Source organism: Lynx rufus, unplaced genomic scaffold (assembly GCF_022079265.1).
Source record: "Lynx rufus isolate CCGP_SWC_20201006 ecotype Redwood Valley unplaced genomic scaffold, mLynRuf1.p SCAF_3, whole genome shotgun sequence".
Classification (NCBI taxonomy): domain Eukaryota; kingdom Metazoa; phylum Chordata; class Mammalia; order Carnivora; family Felidae; genus Lynx; species Lynx rufus.
This window is the reverse complement of record NW_025814845.1, coordinates 136,611,047-136,631,305: the sequence shown is the minus strand read 5'-3', so window position 1 is coordinate 136,631,305 and position 20,259 is coordinate 136,611,047. Positions and strand designations below refer to the sequence as shown.

Here is a 20,259-nt window from a genome sequence, read left to right as displayed (position 1 = left end):
CATTTTCTTGTGTTTTTGTGTTTTGAATTCACATAAATAGTGTTGGTTTTGTTTTCACGCCATTAATTAATTTTTCACTCAGTGCTTTGTTTTTAACATTTTTCCATGTTACTTGATTATTGCTTCTAATTGTTGAATTCTTAATATTTACAAACCAGTTTTTCTAGTCATGACCACATCAGTTGCCACCAGTACATTTTACCACAAACAATGTTGTGATGGTCATCCTCCCCCCCTGCTGCTCCTTGTGGAACTTAGGAGAATTTCTAAGCTTTTGTAATAGATTGCTTGCAGGAGGTTGTTCCTATTTTATTTCTCTGGTTTTATGCAAACAGCAGTGTATCTTTTATAATTATATATGTTTTTGAAAATAATCTCATATACAAAAAACTTTATTTCTTATACATCTACTGGAATCTATCTACAAAGATTTTGGGGTCTGGGTATTTGGAAAGAAGTTTTCTGTGGCCATTTTGGACATTTTTTGTTTTGTTTTCATGTATGGTTTTCAAATTTGACTTACCTATGCACATCTTCTTTTTCTTCTTGTACCATTTTGTCATTTTTAGTTTTTTCAGAATTGTATCATTTACATCTAAGATCATTAGATGAGATTTATTAGAATGTAATGTTTGTCCTGTACATTAAATCACTGTTGTCTGTATTTCCATTTTTTTTTTACATGACACATTTTGTTTACTCTGACATTCTACCTTTTATTTTTTAATTCAGTCTTGAAGAAGGTTTGTCTAGGAGATCTTACTAATCTTACCAAAAAGAAAATATCAATTGAAATTGTATTTCAATTCTTCATTTCTTTTTGTTCTATATTTCCTTGATATCTGTTTTTTCTTGTTTCTTTATATTTATGTTGTTACTACTTTTTAACTTCTGAAGTTGAATTCATGGTTTGTACTTTATAACCTTTCTTGTTTCCTGATAATTAAAGCTATAAATTTTCCCACAAATATTGCTTTTCCAAAACTCCATGATTTTTGTCATACAGCACTTTCTTTAGCTCTCATCTTAATATTTCAGAATTACTGTATGGTTTTCTTTTTACTCAAAGGATTACTTAGTAGTCTCGTATTTATATTCTAGCTATAGGGTGCTAATTTCAGCATTCTTGTGATATTATTCTAATATTATTGATTATCTGATTAATTATGTACAATTTTCTTATTTTATATTATCCTTATTATTAAATGTTATTATTATTAAATATAATATTATTATCAATAATTATATTATTCTTATTAAAATATTCTGATAAGTCATAAATTAATTATATTAATTTCAGGTGTACAACATAGAGATTTAATATTTTTATACATTACAAAATGATCAACTCTATAGCTCCGGTTAACTTCTGTCACTATACGCTTATTACATTATTGAGTATATTCCTGTTGTGTAAATTATACTTCCATGACTCATTTCTTTATAACAGGAAGTTTGTAACTTTTAATCACTTTATCTTTTTTTCCTATCTCCTACTCCCTTCTGATAGCCAGTTGTTTGTTCAGTGGATCTATGAAAGTGTTTTTTGTTTTGTTTTGTTTGTTATTATGTTTTTAGATTCTACATATAAGTGAAATCATACATTATCTTTCTTTCTCTATCTTATTTCACTTAGCATAAGATCTTCTAGGTCCAAGTTGCTGCAGATGGCAAGATTTCATTCTTTCTTATGGCTGAGTAATATTCCATTGTACATATGTATATCACAATCACATCTTTTCTATCAGTCATCTACTGACAGATGCTTAGGTTGCTTCTGTATCTTAGCTATTGTAAATAATGCTGCAATAAACATATGGGCCCCCATATCCTTTCAAATTAGTGTCTTTGTTTTCTTTGGCTAAATACCAAGAAGTAGAATTGCTGGATTATATGTTAGCTCTATTTTTAATTTTTTGAGGAATTTCCATATTTTTTTAGTGGCTGCAATAATTTAATATTCCCATCAACAGAACACCAGGGTTCCCTTTTCTCCACACACTCACCAACACTTGTTTCTTGTCTTTTTCTTTTAATGTTTATTTATTTTTGAGATAGTGAGTGTAGCGAGGAAGGGGCAGAGAGAGAGGGAGACAGAAGACTGAAAGCGGGCTCTGCACTGACAGCAGAGGGCCCAGTATAGAACTTGAACTCACGAACTGTGAGGTCACGACTGAACTGAAGTCGAAGACTTAACCAACTGAGCCACCAAGGCACACCAGTTTCTTGTCTTTTTGAAAACAGCCATTCTGACAATTGTGTTATCATGTGTCTTTGTAGTTTGATTTTCAGTTCTCTAATGATTAGTGGTAATGAGCATTTTTTCACGTGTCTGTTACACATCTGTATGTCTCTGGAAAAATGACTACTCAGATCCGTGGCCAGTTTTTAAATCAGTTGTTTGTCTGTTTTGTTATTGAGTTGTGGGAGTTCTTTATATGCCTTGGATATCAACCCCCTATTGGATGTACCATTTGCACGTATCTTCTCCCATTTAGTAGGCTGCTTTTTCATTTGGTTGATGGTTTGCTTTGCTGTATAAAAGCTTTTAGTTTGATGTAGTCCCAATAGTTTATTTTTACTTTTATTACCCTGGACTGAGGAGACATGTCCAAAAAAATATTGTTAAAACCGATGTCAAAAGCTTACTGCCTATGTTTTCTTCTAAGAGATTTAAGGTTTCAGGTCTTACATTTAACTCTTTAATCCATTTTGAATTTATTTCTTTTTAATATGGTGTAAGAAAGTGGTCCAGTTTCATGCTTTTGCATATAGCTGTCCCAGTTTCTAGACACCATTTATTGAAGAGACTGTCTTTTCTCCATTATACTCTCTTGTCTCCTTTGTCATAGATTAATTGACCATAAAAGAGGTTATTTCTTGGGTCTCTATTCCATTCTGATCTATGTTTCTGGTTTTCTTCTAGTATCATTCAATTTTGATTATTGTAGCTATGCAGTATAGTTTGAAATCAGGGAGCATGATACCTCTAGCTTTTTTCTTCTTTCTCAAGATTGCCTTCACTATTCAGGGTCTTTTGTGGTTTCATATGAATTTTAAGATTCTTCTAGTTTTGTGACAAATGTTATAGGTATTTTGATAGGAATTGCATTGACTCTGTAGATTGTTGTGTGTAATATGAACATTTTTACAATATTCATACTTCCAGTTTATGAGCTCAGGATATCTTGCCATTTATTTTTGTTGTCTTCAATTACTTTCATCAGTCTCTCATAGTTTTTGGTGTAAAAGTCTTTGACTTCCTTGGTTAAATTTATCCTTAAGTATTTTGTCATTTTCAATGTAATTGTAAATAATATTGTTTTCTTAATTTCCCTTTCTGATAGTTCATTAGTGTATAGATACAAAACAGATTTCTGCATATTGATTTTGTATCCTGAAACTTTAGTTAATTCATTTATTAATTCTAATAATCCTTTGATTAGAGTCTTTAGGGTTTTCTATATATAGTATCATGTCATCTGCAAATAATGACACCTTTACTTCTTTTTTTACCAGTTTGAATGTCTTGTACTTCTTTTTCTTGCCTTATTGACATGGGCAAAACTTCTAATACTACATTGAATAGAAGTGATGAGAGTGGGAATCCTTGTCTTGTTCTTCATCTTTGAGGAAAAGCTTTCAGGTTTTCACCATTGACTCTGATGTTAGCTGAGGGCTTTTTGTATATGGACTTTATTATGTTGAGGTAGGTTCCCTCCATACCAGCTTCACTGAGAGTTTACACCAAAAATGGATGTTGAATTTTGACAAATGCTTTTTTTGCATCTATTGAAATAACCATATGATTTTTATCCTTCATTTTGCTATGTGCCGTATCATGCTTTTGATATGCGGATGTTAAACAATCCTATTCCTGGAATGTATTCCACTTGGTTATGGTGTATGATCCTTTTAATGTATGGTTGAATTTGGTTTGCTAATACTTCTGTTGAGGATTTTTGCATGTATGTTCATCAGAGATGTTAGCCCATTTTTTTTGTAGTATTTTCTGTTTTAGTATCAGAGTAATTCTGGCTTCATAAAATGAGTTGGAAGTGTTCCTTCTTCATTTTTTTGGAATAATTTAATAAGTATTCATTATTAAATGTTTGGCAGAACTCACTGGTGAAGTCTTCTGGACCTGGATATTTGTTTGTTAAGTTTTTTGTTTGTTTGTTATTTTTATTTTTTTTGTTTGTTTGTTTTTTCTGACTCAATTCCAAGTAATTAGTTTATTCAGTTTTCTGTTTCTTCATGATTCAGTATTGGAAGATTAGGTTTCTAAGAATTTATCCATTTATTCTAGGCTGCCTATTTCATGGCAAATAATTTTTATACTATTCTCCTCTAATTCTTTTTCTTTATTTTTTAAAAAAAATATTTATTTTTGAGGGATAGAGACAGAGTGTGAGTAGGGAAGGGCAGAAAGAGAGGGAGACACAGAATCCGAAGCAGACTCCAGGCTCTGGGCTGTCAGCACAGAGCCTGATGCATGGCTCTGACTCATCTCTTCCAATTCTTTGTATTTCTATGCTGTCAGTTGTAATTTCTCCTTTTTCATTTCTAATTTTATTCATTTGGGGTTTCTCTTTTTTTCTGATGACTCTGTCTAAAAATCTGTTGATTCTGTTTCTCTTTTCAAAGAACCAGTTCTTAGTTTATTGATCTTTTCTATTTTTTTAGTCTCTTCTTCATATTTATCCACTCTTATCTGTATTGTTTTCATTTTCTACTACCTTCAGTCTTCATTTGTTCTCCTTTCTGTAGTTCCTTTAGATGTAAAATTAAAATGTTTATTTGAGATTTTCTTGTTTCTTGAGGTAGGCTCGAATTGCATTGAAGTCCCTCTTAGAACTGCTTTTGCTGTGTCTGAAAGATTTTACGTTGTATTTCCAATTTCATTTATTTAAAGTATTTTTTTTATTTTCTCCTTGATTTACTTGTTGACCCTTTCATTGTTTAATAGCATGTTGTTTAGTCTCCTTATGTTTGTGTTTTGTCCAGTTTTCTTCTTCTACTTGATTTCCAGGTTTATACTATAGTGGTTGGAAAAGATGCTTGATATGATTTAAGTCTTTTTAAATTTATTGATACTTGTTTTGTGGCCTAGCTTGTGATCTGTCCTAGAAAATGTTCCTTGTGCATTTGAAGATGATATATATTTTTCTATGTTGGTTGGAATGTCTATGTGTCATTTAAGACTACTGTTTCCTTATTGATTTTCTGTCTGAATAATCTATCTATTGATAGAAGTGGAGAGTTAAAGTCCCCACTATTATTCTATTACTGCCAAATTACGCCTTTAGGTCTCTGAATATTTTTTGTATATATTTTGGTGCTTCTATGTTGGGAATGTATGTGTATTTCCTTACTTTTGAAGTGAGTCTTTTGTAGGAAGTATATAGATGAGTCTTGTTTTTTGTTTGTTTGTTTGTTTGGTTGGTTGGTTGGTTTTCATTTGTTTGCTTTTTAACCCATTCAGCCATCCTATGTCTTTTGATTGTAGAATTTAGTCCATTTACATTTAAGTTAATTATTGATAGGTATACACTTATTGCCATTTTGTTCATTGTTTTTTGGCTGTTTTTGTAGCTACTCTCTTTTCCTTTCTTTTCTTTCACTCTTCTCCTGTAGTTTGTTTTCTTCAGTGAAATATTTAGAATCCTTTCCCCTTTTCTTTTGTGTATTTACTATAACTTTGTGTGTGTGTGTATGTGTGTGTGTGTGTGTTTGCGTGTGGCTACCAGCACTACACACATAACATCTTATGTATATAACAGTCTTTTCCAAGTTAATAGTAGGTTAATATTGAACCCATTTCAAAGCTATATTTTTACCCCCCATTTTATATTTTTGATGACACACATTACATATTTCTATTTTACATATACCTTAACTAATTATTTCATTTTAATTAATTTCACTTCTGTCTTTTACTCTTTATACTTGCTCTTTAAGTAGTTAATCCACTGTCTTTATTATTTTTTTTACCTTTTCTAATGAGTGCTTTACATAATGTGTTTTCTTCTTATAATCTAGTGCCTTTCTTTTTACCTTAGAGAGGTCCTTTTAATACTTCTTGTAAAACCAGTTTAGTGATCATGAACTCCTTTAGCTGTTGCTTATCTGGAAAATTCTTAATCTCTCTTTTAATTCTGAATAGACTTGCTGGCTAGAGACATTTTGGTATCTTGTATTTTTTTTTTCAGCACTTCAAATACATAATGCCACTCTCATTTGACTTGCATAATTTCTGCTCAAAACTCTGCTGATAGACTTATGGGGTTTCCTTTGTACATAATATATTGCTTTTCCATTATGCTTTTAAGATTTGTTTCTCTTTGGGTTCATCTTATTTGGCACTCTTTGGACTTCCTGGACCTGGTAATTTCCTTCTATAAATTAGAGGAGTTTTCAGCCATTGTTTCTCCAAAAACATTTTTCTGGCTTTTTCTCTTTCTCTTCTCTTTTTGGGAGCCTATAATGTAAATGTTATTCAGCTTGATGTTGTCTCAGAGGTCCCTAAAGATTTCCTCACTTCTTTTAAGTCTGTTTTTTTGTTTGTTTGTTTGTTTGTTTAATTTTGCTGCTCTGTCCAGATGTTTTCCATTGTCTGTCTTACTACTTACTGATTCATGCTTCTATTTCATGTATTCTATTTTTGAACTTCTTCAGTGCATTTTTCCATTCAGTTGTAACTTGTTTGCTACTTCTTAATATTTTCTGTCTCTTTTTGAAACACTTCCTGTGCTCTTTCATTTCTGTCCCAAGATTAATGAACATCTTTTGATCATTACTTTGAACTCTTTATCAATGAAGTTGAAACTCAGGGTGCTTATCTCACCCATTTGGGTCTCTGCTGAGCAAGGAAGACAAGGCTCAGGACATTCATTCATCCTGGTTGTGTCTCAGTCTCTGTGTGGGTTGGACAGGATTCAGGCACTCATCCAGCTCTGTTGTGATTTAGGTATGTTAGTTATTTTGATCCTGGTAATTATTCCATGATATATGTTTTTGTGTGTATGTGTGTGTATTTGTTTATATATGTAATATATCATTATACACTTCAGATATATACAATTATATTTGTCAATTATTCTTCAGTAAAGTTGAAAAAAAGTAAACAGTTGTAAATAAAATGCCCTAGACTTCACTCACCTTTAAGTTAAAATTAGGATGATATTATAATAGCTGCTACCACTTATCTGCCCAAGAAGGAATGAAAATCCTATTAAATATTCTTTTACTTATTTTAAGGGATATCTCACTTGGGGATATCATCTTTTTAAGATGGCAGTTAAATTAATGGTTTTGTCTCTGATATCATGTAATCACATTTGCTTGAAAATGTTGTTGTGTATACCATGGTTATCATCTCCTAGAGACCTCCATGAACCCACAGGTTGAGAATGTAAGTTGTAAGTAGGGGAAGCTAGACCATGACTTTGGTCACCTCCATGAGATAAAATATATAAATTACTTAAACATTTCTTGCTATGTAGTAAGAGTAATGCACGTGTTTTAATATTCCCCTTATTTGTCATTCCCTCAGGCTCCCCTCTCCTCTCCACACACCACCCCACCCCACCACCCCACCCCCCCATCTCCATTCTTATTCCCCAAGTCTTAATCTTCTTTTCATAGACTTGCACCCAGTCCCTCCACCTGTTGGGATGAGCAATGGTTGTGTTTATGCTTAGAGGTCATCTATTGACCTCTGTTGTGCTTATCTTCCCTATCAAGTTCCCTTGATTGCCTGTGCCCAGAATATCTTATACTCTGGAATACTTGGCTATAAGTCTTTATATTTTCTACATTGCAAGATATATTTTTTGTACAAAATACATTTTCAATAATAAATGTGGGTTATTGGTAGCCTCTGAAAAATGTATACTACTAGAAAAAGCTTACTATACTCCAGATCACTGGAAATTTACAAATTGAATCATTAGATTCTTATAACAATTATAATTTAGGATCCATTTACAGACTTAATAAATTACAAATTTAAATCTATTAAGGGATAAATTTAAAATGGAAATAATTCTAATGTAAATGTATGCATTTTAAATAATAAATCTTCACTAAGACTTCATTTCCATGTCAAAATCATTAATTAGTGATTTATGTATCTATTTATTCCAAATCCTTTAATTAGTGATTTCTGTTAGGAAAATCATCATTATTGTTCACACTTCAAAAGCACACTGTGAAAACTGTTATAATAATTGGCGTGTTTATTTAATTTATATGGCTCTTTACCAAATAGCTTTAGCTATAATACTTAAGTAGTCATAAATATTCTTCTGAAAATAGGAGAGAAGTTTCTTGAATATATTTTTATATAATACTCATGTATAAAGAAGTATGTAGGTAAGCTATGCTTACCTCTTCACTGTTTCTCCAAAAGGATTAAATATTTTACAGTTCTGTGCTTTTGCACTGCCTAATACTCTTTTCCCCATCGAATTAGTTTACTACTCTTTAATTCTTAGCTCAAGCAACAGTTTTCACTGTGAATTCTCCCTTTGCTTCATACTCAGCATAGACATTTGCTCCTCCCATTCTTGTTTCCCATTATCCTATAAATTCTTTATTTTTTTTCATTCTATAAATTATTTATCATTGTTTATAATTAATAGCTATCAGTCTCTCCAGACAGAATGTAAACTTATGAGATCAGAAATTTATGTTATCCATACTTCACACCTATCTCATAGTATATTATATTCTAAACAAAACTTCATTCAAGGGGTGAGTAGTTTAATATGCTGATACCTTATTAAAGTGGTAACATATTCATAACATTAATAATTTCTAATTATATTTTGAATTTCTTCACACAATAATGCGATAAATGGATAAAGCCAGTTAGAATGTATATTATCAATTTAAAAAATGTAATCTCCTCCATTCTCTTATTAGAAAAAAATTATCAATGTTTTAAAAATTAAATAGGTATGTCTTTTAAATGTTTCCATATTTATGCTGGATATCCTTCGCAATGAAATATTGTATACAATACAGAATTAAAATTGTCAAACATACTTAATTTTAGATATATTTTCTTTCCATTTCAAATTTATAGCTCCAAAACAGTGGCCCATCAACATAATATTAATTTTAGATTTTCCCCATATTTCAACTCGAAGTCTAATAGTGTAAAACGATGCTATAAAAAGGGACTGCAGAATCATCATTTTAATTTTAATATTATAGGTTAAGTTAAATAACATTTTTCCTCCTAGAAATTTTTAAATTCTCAAATCTTTATTACCATAAAATAAAGTAAATAATTTTATACTTTGTATAGAGAGGAGTACATATATATGTGTGCACCATGTATGGGCTTTTAAGTGAGTAATTTCTCTTTTGATTATTTTAATCACCTACTATCCTTGTGAGTCTTTGCATTATTTTCTATATAATCTTTCTCACTACCTAATTCCTCATTTCTACAGGCTATTTTTTCTGCCCTAAATGCCCATAATGCCTTCATCTAGTTAAATCCTGATCATCTTTTAAGATCCAGTTTGTTTATGTTTTTCATGAGTACATGAACCAAAGATGTCTTTTGTGACACATTGTGAGAATTCTTATTACTTGTATTTGGCACAATATGTAGTGATAGTTTATGCATATGTCATATCCATTTAACTTGAATACACATACTCTTGTTAAAAAAACAGACAAAAATATTTCTAATGTTTACATTAGATTTAAACCATGAATATAATTATATATTTTTATAATAATTTATTTTATGTTAAATGTAAATACAAGTACATTTCCATCATGAACTTCTAAATTTAATATTTAAAATTTCAGTATGTATGTAACAAAAGGATAATACAAATATTATTAAATATGGATTTGATTTATAAGTAAATTCAGTTCTAGTTTGATTTTTTTCAAGTCCTGTGCATGTGTCTTGTTACCTAGCTTATGACTTTAGAATTGAAAGTAATATTGAGGATATCTATCAATCCAATAACAAGTTTTTTTTTATCTTTTTATTACTTAAAATCACATAAACATATCAAATATAATATGAATCTGCAATAATAAGCACTATAATTTTGATATTGGAATTAATGACTTTACACCAATGTATTAAGTCAAGAAAGAAGCAGATCTATATTAACAATGTGTAGCTTTTCCAGGTCATGTTTTGAATATCTATATATATACCTGTATCTATACCTATCCATATAAATCTATAAAACTTATAGCATACATTTCTGATCAAATGTTATGTATGCTATATTTTAGATTATATATATGTGTATATATATATATATATAAACATAAGCAAGTTACTTTGACTCCTTTAAAACATAAAGCAAGTTACTTTGACTCCTTCATGAAATGTTGAAGCCTACTAGTTGGCCAATTTTATCATCCCATTGTGCATTTACCATGAGACACTATTTGCTATCTTGCAGTCTTTCCATGCACTCTCATAGTTTCTTAACTTTGTTCAAGCTATGTTTTCTGATAGGATCTTCTTCCCATTGCTGTAGAGATGAACTACTTATTCTTACAATCTCATCTGCTCTCTGTATTTCCCAGTTTTCTGCATTCTCAAAACTTCCTTTCATCTAAGTTAAAAAGAAGACATTGTTCCCTTGACTGCGCTCTCAAGATTTTATATACATTTCCACTCTTGAATGTCACATTTTATTTTACGTATTTCTTGAGTGTGTGTCTGTCCTGCCAACAGTTTGTTAAATTCAAATGTTCAGAGACTCTATTAGGAATAGTGCCCACTCTTCTGCAGATACTCTTCTAAATACTGTGGGTAAACCAGTTAAGACTGCAAAGTCCCTTTTGCTCAGGGAATATACATTCCAGTAAAGGGAACATAAAATGAACAAATAAATACATATTCCAGGAAGTAGCAACTTTTGTGTGAAATGCATAAAAATTAAGAAAAGCAACTAGTAGTGGGGGTGCTGTTTTAGAGTGGTGAAGGTTGAGGCTTGTTGAGGAGGTAATACTGGATCAAGAACATTATTCAAATTCTAAGGGGAAGTATTTTAAATAAACGATCCTAAAATTGATTAAACTAAGCAAAACTGAAAATTTGCCATTGAAGTTTACCAAAAATAGGTCTGTATCTCCAAGATTTAGGAAGCCTGATATACTGCATTTTCATTGCCAGTAGTTCTTATTTTCGAGACATTTTATAATTAAATTGCCACCAGCAAAATAGGTTTTTAAGAAAGTGTGTGCATATGTGTATGTGTGTGTGAACATGTGTGTGTATATGTGCATTGAGAGCCTGAAGGAGGGAGCTCCTGTGTTCATGGGTATGCACGCGTCAGAATAGAAGAGATTTGCGACAAGATTGTGGTGGAGTGGTTCGGCTGAAAGTGTCCTATTCTTGGCTTACATGAAATTAATATTGCTTATTATTAAATATTAATATTACTTAATAGCTCTAACATAAAAAACTTTAATATTTTACATTTTAACCACCTAGCACATGGAAATGTTAAATATATATATTGAACATGAGTAGTCTACTGCACATCAACATTTCACAACTTTTGTTTGGTGGTCTTTGGTAAACAATAATTGTGTCAAAGAGAAGGGAAGAATCCTGAGAAGAAATTTAAACTAGGCAGCTATCTAAAACTAATAATCTTTACCGTTATGTTTGTTTGCCACCAAAATTTATATTTGTGTATCCTTTCTCTCCATCCATTGACTATTTTCACTGTTAGGGTCTATTAGTCTTTAGTCTTAAGTTTAAAATTATATACATTTACCTGAGTTTCTATACAATTAATGTATGTGTGTACATATACATGTATATACAATATAAGTTGTGGCAAGTATTTCTTTTTTTAATGTTTATTTTATTTTTGAGACGGAGAAAGAGACAGAGTGTGAGTGGGGGAGAGGCAGTGAGAGAGGGAGATACAGGATCTGAAGTAGGCTCTAGGCTCTGAGCTGTCAGCACAGAGCCCAACGTGGAGCTTGAACTCACAAACCGCAAGATCATGACCTGAGCCAAAGCGCTTAACCTACTGAGCAACCCAGGTGCCCCTGTAGCAAATATTTCCAATCACATTTTATGCAATGCTGTATGTTAGACTATATATATATATATAGTGATTCAGCTTTGGTGAATGTTGACAATCTATTTGCTTCAATAACAAGTGTGGATCATATGTATTGAGAGCAAGATTACTTTAACCAGGACATATCACTTCTGGGTACTTGAGATTTATTTGTTTCTTTTGTTAATATTTAAGTTTTAAGGTTCATTATGGACTTGATTAAATATGCCAGTAAAACTATTCAGTACATTTGATTTTTCTTAAATCTCATGACACAAGTGGTTTCTTTTTTGTTTGTTTTGCGTTTTTTTTTTTCAGTATGTGATTAACCTAAACACAGTTTGAGTGTTCGTTATTATACACTTTAGGCAATGAAAAACAAATAAAGACAAAAAGACCATTTTCCCACCATGAAATAAAGAAAGTCTGTAGTCTCTCAGAAAGTCTATAGTTTTCTCAGGAAAAACAGTAGCAGCCTAGAGATCCTTTTTTCTCACTATTGCAAGGGGAAAATGCTGCATTTTACGTACTTGATGTTCCTTACTTCCTTCATGTAGTATAGACATCATTTTTCTGTATATTCAAAAGAAAGACTAAGTATACCTCTTTAAGGGACCAAGTCTATTGAACCTGTACTTGTTTCATTCTTATATCCCTCTTTGTAAAGGAAAGCCTGTGGGATGACCAAAAAGCACTTCATTAGTCTCATTAATCTACAATATGCATATGCAAATTGAAAATAAGAGTATCATGGGTATTACTTGAATGAGGTTCATGTATTTTTTTTTAATGCTTAATTATTTTGACAGAGAGAGAGAGAGAGCACATGTGTGCTGGAGCTAGGGAGAAGCAGAGAGGGGGGGAGTCATAGAATCCCAAGTAGTCTCCGTGCTGTTAGTTCAAAGCCCAATGTGTCATGTTTTTTTTGTTTTTTTTTAAGTGATTTAAGCTTTATATTATGGAGTGAGAGGACAATTCACTGTCTAATCTTTATAACAATGCTGTTATGATGGAAATGATTCACTTAGCATTTAGATGATGTCTTCTCTTTCTAGAGAGTATGGACTTCTCAGTAAGAAAGAAGGAACCAGGTAAACTATGAAGATATTGTGGCCAAACATTTACTTTTAGTGCCTGATGAAGAGACATCAGTTTTTTATGTTATAGGAATCATGAGATGTTAGTAAATGACATTCTATAAATCCAAATACTAGATAAGAAATATTCTTTTTTACTTTTTTTTTTATTATTTAAAAAAATTTTTTTTCAACGTTTGTTTATTTTTGGGACAGAGAGAGACAGAGCATGAATGGGGGAGGGGCAGAGAGAGAGGGAGACACAGAATCAGAAACAGGCTCCAGGCTCTGAGCCATCAGCCCAGAGCCCGACGCGGGGCTCGAACTCACGGACCGCGAGATCGTGACCTGGCTGAAATCGGACGCTTAACCGACTGCGCCACCCAGGCGCCCCAAGAAATATTCTTAATAATATCTTATAGATTGAAGATATGATTCTGCCCTTAAATGGAACTAGTAACCTGTACATTAGTGTTATATGGCCATAGTCTTGTTTGCTTAGATACTTTAGAATCACAACATCTCATTTTAAAAATTATTGTGTACCCCAACTGGACTTAATTTTATACTGGCTTAGCTAGTTCTATTTATTATGTTGTATCTTTTTATATTTAAGATATTATACAATCATGTGTTCTTTCTGAATCCATACTACTACCCAGATTGTCTTTGCCAATCTTTATCATACTGTCTGCAAGGATCTATTTACTCATTTCTACCATTAAGCTGGATTTCATGGAGTCTATTTATATAATTAATATAGCACTTTGGGATTCTTCCAAGAAACGGTGTAGTACAAAGTAAAACACAAATGGTTTGCTATTATTTAATTTTGATATGTTGCCAAAATATATTTCTTATTTTAAGACAAGATCAATTTATCAGAAAGTCTTTTGAAAGAATATTAAAATTGAGTTATGCCAAGGGATTGGCATTCTACCATTGCAGACGAGACTAAGTTTTCCTAATGTAAGAATGTTTTTCAAGTGTATCATGAGTCCAGGATAACAAATCTTTCTGATCTTTTAAGAGTTCTCACATAATTAAATAATCACATTTTTCTCCTTAATATTTCCCTATTAAAAAATTAATATTTAAAACATGAAGTAATGGCATATGAAATAAAATTCTGGGAAGTATATTGTCAGGTGAATAAAGCAACATTTTAGTCATAGAAACAACTTGGACAGTTACTACTTTGAAAATCCTAAATAATGTTCATTAAGTCTCAACTGAGATGGTTCTAGATCAAGTCTTGCAGTAAATTAAGTAGTTTATCCTTATTTGATTCTTACTTTACAGGTTTATTAGTCTCAGTCCATTAAATTAATTTCTATTTTTTTCTTTAGATACATGCTTCTTAAACATTTCCAGTTTATAGAGTATTTAAGGCTATTTTCTTTGATAATTTATAATATGTACAATTCTGTAAATAGAAAATTAGGTTTTCAGAAACAAATACAATAAGATATAATATCAGTGAGTATTAAGCCTGTTTGACTATAGTCAAAATAAGGCTCTATCAGTATCATGCAAACTTATGATGGCAAAACCCAATTAGGATTTTTACACTACCAAGCTATCCTACACACCTAGTCTCACAAAAAGCAGTGCATTTAAAAATCTTCTTTATCTCCTCAAATTACTGACAAATCAGCCTACTTCATCACTCAGCCAACTGCCCTTCTAATGGATAAATAAAATAAATCCTCACAGATTAAAAATTTTAAATTAATCCTATCAAACCTATAAACCTCTTGCATCTATGCCTGCACCTCTCTGTGCCCACCTGTTATATTGGAGAAACTGGTTCTCCTCCTATCTAAATGTCTCCACTCAAGTTCTGTGTCACATTAAATAACCTTATAAAATCAGTCATACCATCTCTCCCTTTTATCATAATCCTTTCCATTTCTACTATGTACCCCCCTCATTTACACATTCTCAATTCTCACTGATATAGATAATATAAAACTAAACATGAAACAAAGAGATGAACAAAAACAAACACAATACCTGCACAGATTTCACTTTACTCTCTAGCCACAAACCACCAGGGTCTTTCTTTCCTTGCAAGTTTCTTCCATTCCATTATACATTGCTTCCTTTGAAGTCAATGGTTACATCTATGTCACTTTTTCTAATGGGCATTGCCTTAGACATAATCATACTTGGTCTGTCAGAAGAAGTCTATACTATTGAAAATTTACCCCTGTATAAGATATTCCCTGAGAGTCCATCATTCCACCTTTTTGTGTTTTTGTTTTTTCCTCCTATAATTTGTCTATTCTTCTATTCTCTTTTGTTGTTTAATTAAACTTTATATTTTTCTTATATTGTTTCCAGTACTCAATTCTAGATCATTCAACTATACTATATGTTCTCCAGATGCAGTACTGATGATTTATACATAGGATGGTGGTTTCTAAATTTATATGTCTTGTTGACATATCTCTTATGAGTTCCAGACATTTTAACCATCTGCCTACTTTGTGTCCTCAGAGTTATATTTAAAGTAAAATAAAAGTCAGCATGTTCAAATATCAAATCCATGAAAAATTCAGGCTCTTCATCTCTTAAGAGATAAAGTAGATAAGGATTACTTTGAGCAACTAGAAGAATGTAGAGATGAGGAAGATGGAGATGAGAAAGATGGCCAAAGAAGTAAGGAAAAATCAGAAGTTCAGTTTTGGATGTGATAAGTGGGCTGTTATTAGACATCCAAGTAGAGATGTCAAAAATACATGTATGAGGCTGAAATTCAATGGAGAGAATTGGCTAGAGATATAAATTTGAGAGTCATTAGGAAAAGGATGGTGGTTAAGGCCATCAGAACAGATAAGATCACCAAAGAAGTGAGATGTGTATGGGAAAAGGTAAGGGTTCAATATCTCCAAACCTAGTATTTAGAAATTGAGGGGATGAGAAGGAATCAGTAAAGGAGATGCAAAAGGGGTGGTCAGACAAGAGAAAAATTCACAGAGTGAGTATCAGAAATCAAGTGAAGAAGGGATAGAAATCCTTCTCATGACTCAGATCCTTGAAATCATCCTCATCTATTCTATATCTCACACCCCAAATTTATTCTGTCAGGAAATCTTGACAGTTATAACTGATATTTCAACTTCACTGTTATCACACTGTTTTATGCCATTATCACTTCCCATCTGGATTACTGTGATACTCTTCCACCTGGTCCGTCTAATTTTGTCCTTGCCCTGTGTAATCTAGTTTAGTAGCCAGAATGATTCTACTTAAATGCAATTAAGATAATGTTACTCCTCTGTGAAGAAACTTCTGATTGTTTTCTCAACTATCTCAGTGTAAGAGCCAAAGATCTAACAAGTGCCCCAGGTGCTAATCTAACTGACCCCTATTAGCTCCCTTATTGTATTTTCTACAAAATTCCCCTTACTCAGTCTAGTTTAGTCACACTGGTCTCCTTGGTAGCTTTGACAATGCCAAGAATTTCTGTACCTCAGGAAATGTACAGTTGTTTTTCTCCCCTAGAATATATTTTCCCCAGATAAATGCTTGGAATAATATCTTCTCATTTCACTCAAAATTTTGTTCAAAAGTCATTTTATCAGTTGATGGACATTTTGGCTCTTCCATAATTTGGCTATTATTATTAATGCTGCTATAAGCATGTGTCTCTTCGAATCAGTATTTTGTATCCTTTGGGCAAATATCTGGTAGTGTAATTGCTGGGTCATAGGGTAGTTCTATTTTTAACTTTTTGAGGAATTGCCATACTGTTTTCCAGAGTGACTCTTGCCATTTATAATGATGTGAATGGAGCTAGAGTTATTATGCTAAGCAAAATAAGTCAATCAGAGGAAGGCAATTACCAAATGATTTCACTCATATGTGGAATTTCAGAAAGAAAACAGCTGGACGTAGAGGCAAAGAAAAAAAAAGGAGAGAGGGAGGCAAACTGTAAGAGAATCTTAACCATAGAGAACAAACTGAGGGTTGATGGAAGGGAGGTGGGTATGGGGATGGGCTAAATGAGTGGTGGGCATTAAGGGGGGCACTTACGGGGTGTAAGTGATGAATCACTAAATTCTACTCCCGAAACTAATATTACACTATGTGTTAACTAACTAAAATTTAAATAAAACTTGAAACATAAAAAAGACATTTTATCATTGTAAACCTAGGTAAAATTGCAGTCACTTATTCTAAAACTACCTTCTATGATATATCTTTTTTTCTAAATAGAACTTATTAACATTTAAGCAGTATGTTACTTTAAGGACTTTTTTTTTGTTTGTTTTATTTGTTTGTTTCATTTTGTTTTGTTTCTGTTTTGTTCATCCTTTATAGACTTATCACCTAAAGCAGTGTCTGGCACGTGAAAGCAATCTATACATATTTATTCAAAGAACGAATGATTCAATGAATGAAAGAATCAGTGGAATAAAAGGAGGAGAGAGGACAGAGAGATTATTTTTCATTAACAAATACCTCTTTGGAGAATTTACGCTTGCTTGTCTTATATTATGAAAGAATAATGTATTTTTAAATCAAGTAATTAAAATTTAAATTTTAGTTTAAATGAACAACAGATATTCTAAATTAAAAATAAACCTGAAGTAGAAAAAATCAATTAGCAAAAAACAGTACAGAATTCAAAAACAAAGGCTGGATAAATTAGGCAAAGAGAAATAGCACATAAAGTGTTAAAGTCTAATAGAATCATACATTGGATAAGGATATTCCATAAAAATACATTTGTCAATATGCATTTTTGTTCTCAAATCTGACTCTGGGATTAATGCCTGCCACAAAATAAATTCTTAATATTTTTCATTATTTTCATAAATTTTACCAAAATTTATTGGCATTGATACATTTCTGAAGTATGTGTATCTATATCTATATCTATAACTATATCTATATCTATCTATAATTTTTATTAGAAATTTATTTCAAAATTATTTTTAGTGTGAGGCCCTGAAACTTTTAGACAGAGTAAACTGTGCTTGCATATTAATTGAGAAGTTATAGAGGGCACAATTTCTACTTAAAAACTTGAAAGCAAGCTAATTCTTTTGGGGTTGCCTGGTAACTAATAAGGAGTATGTCAAATTGAAAGACAGGTCTGACTGAAGCAGCCTTTGAATAAATAATAGAATTGTTGTCAACTTTAGCCTTAGAGAAGTGAGGCAGGGACCAATTCTAAGTTAAACTGAAGAAAAGACCGTTGAAATGTCTTTTGTGTTTTTTTACTGAATTGTCCACTGTTTGCCCTTAAACATTTTTCCTCACCACCAATTTGTGATTAATGTGGAGACATTAAAAGAAAATTCTGAAGATATCATTCAATATCTGTTGAAATTAAATGAAAATGCCCTGAGGCATTTGAGAGTCATGATTATTTATTATTCATTATCATCTATTTTTTTATAAATCCATATTAATACAATGTTTTAGTTTCTTAAAGAAATATATGGACACTAAGAATGATTACTGCCCTGATAAAAGATTTGACATAAGTGGCTTTTAAGGTGAGAATTGTGTTACAATGACTCTAGGGTATATGTACAACAAAATACCTGGACAAGTCTTTAGTTACAATGATATGCTGTATCAAGCTGTTGATCACATACTCACAGATTTTGACCTATTTCTGTTTTAATTCCAGCAGGAAAAGAGTCAAGAAAGTTCAAGAATCAAAGGTAAGAAATGGCGGTTTTAAGATCATAGTTTCATAAATTCACGTGAGTATAGAAGAAAAAAAAATCATGCAGCTTTGGAAACATAGTTAAAAATGAGGAAACAGTAAGAATTCAAAATCTTCAATGTGGTTTTAAGGGCATTGTGAGCCCTGTGGAAATTCTACAAGATCACTGGGGATCCTCTGTTGAGGTTTCCTTTTTTTCATACTGTGCTGTTGGGAACTTCAACCTAATTTTCTGTTAGTTCTCTGAATTGTTCTCCTGGAGTTCCTCCATCAGACATTGTCCAGAAGAGCTGGTATTCTGTTACATCTATGATTCACCAGATAAACTTTACAAAATATGTCTCATGGAAGATCTACTATTAAATCACTGCTATCTTATTTTATTTTCTACGAAAAAAGCAAGAACATATTTATATATTAAAAGTTGGCGGTAGCTTTTAGTATGGCGTGGTCAACTCTAGTTAGACATAGGGAAACTCTTTTCCCCACAATGACACTCTTATGTTTTGATGTTTGTTTACTTGTTGAGATAATCAATTATTCTAGGTAGATTGTAGTTCTTCAGCAAAAGGTTTCCATTCGCTTGTGTATGCAGATCATAATAATGAATCTTAACTGATTTTTCCTGGGTTAATTCTTCCAGCCTCTCCATTCAGCTGCTGGTCCTTCTTATTGCACAATTTGGACATCCTCACTCACCAATCCCTTTCCAGTAGGCATTTAGTCACAAGCCTGACTATGAGCTGAAGTACTGTTTTCCTGTTTCCTTCTACCCTTTTTGCATAGGAAGATAGGTTTGTTTTTATTTTACTTTTTCTTGGAGTTCTACAAAACCAAAACTAACATCAAAACCAAAAACCAAAAACAAAACCAAAAACCGTGAAGTTACCAAGTATACATGTACTTCTGAAATGATGAAGGGGAAATTATTTTTCTGAGGGTCTCTAATTTGACAATATCAACCTTGCTTACTAATAAATCCAAATAGAATATTCTCTGCACACTTCCCTGCAAGCAATTGAATTACTCAATTTGTTTTCTGTGTTTGGTCATCTGTGTGTGTCTGCATTCCTGAAGAATATGAAAAGGTATACTTTTTTTTTATTTTGCTAGGTATGTTTTATTCAAATGAATTATGGAAGATGGCCCTTCCAGGGATTCCCAAACTATTTGTGTTCTTTTTCAGCAAACTGAAGTATGTCTTGTTATTTTATATGTGAAATTATTACACTTATTTATCCTCAAAGCACTCATATTAACTCAAAGTTTCATACTTTTGTGTTACAAAGGGGAATTTCTATTCCAAGATGTGCTGTATGATGTGCATTTAAATGATATGTGCATTTTAAGCATATTGAGTACACATCTTCCTTCTCGTGAAGGGTCCCAGTGTTTCAAGTTAAACTTAAATCATATTTATAAT

General features: G+C 31.9%; 1 protein-coding gene across 3 annotated transcripts in view; it reads left to right on the top strand.

Annotated features, from left to right (window-relative positions):
• Positions 1-20,259, top strand: part of FSTL5 (follistatin like 5) — a 730,171-nt gene that overhangs the window by 60,620 nt on the left and 649,292 nt on the right. For 2 of the 3 annotated variants that reach the window (XM_047091955.1, XM_047091954.1), the window contains exon 2: positions 18,801-18,831. In XM_047091955.1, coding sequence (XP_046947911.1) covers positions 18,801-18,831 — 31 coding nt within the window. Of the gene's footprint in view, positions 1-18,797; positions 18,832-20,259 lie in introns of all 3 variants that reach the window. The other variant, XM_047091953.1, reaches the window with a different exon arrangement.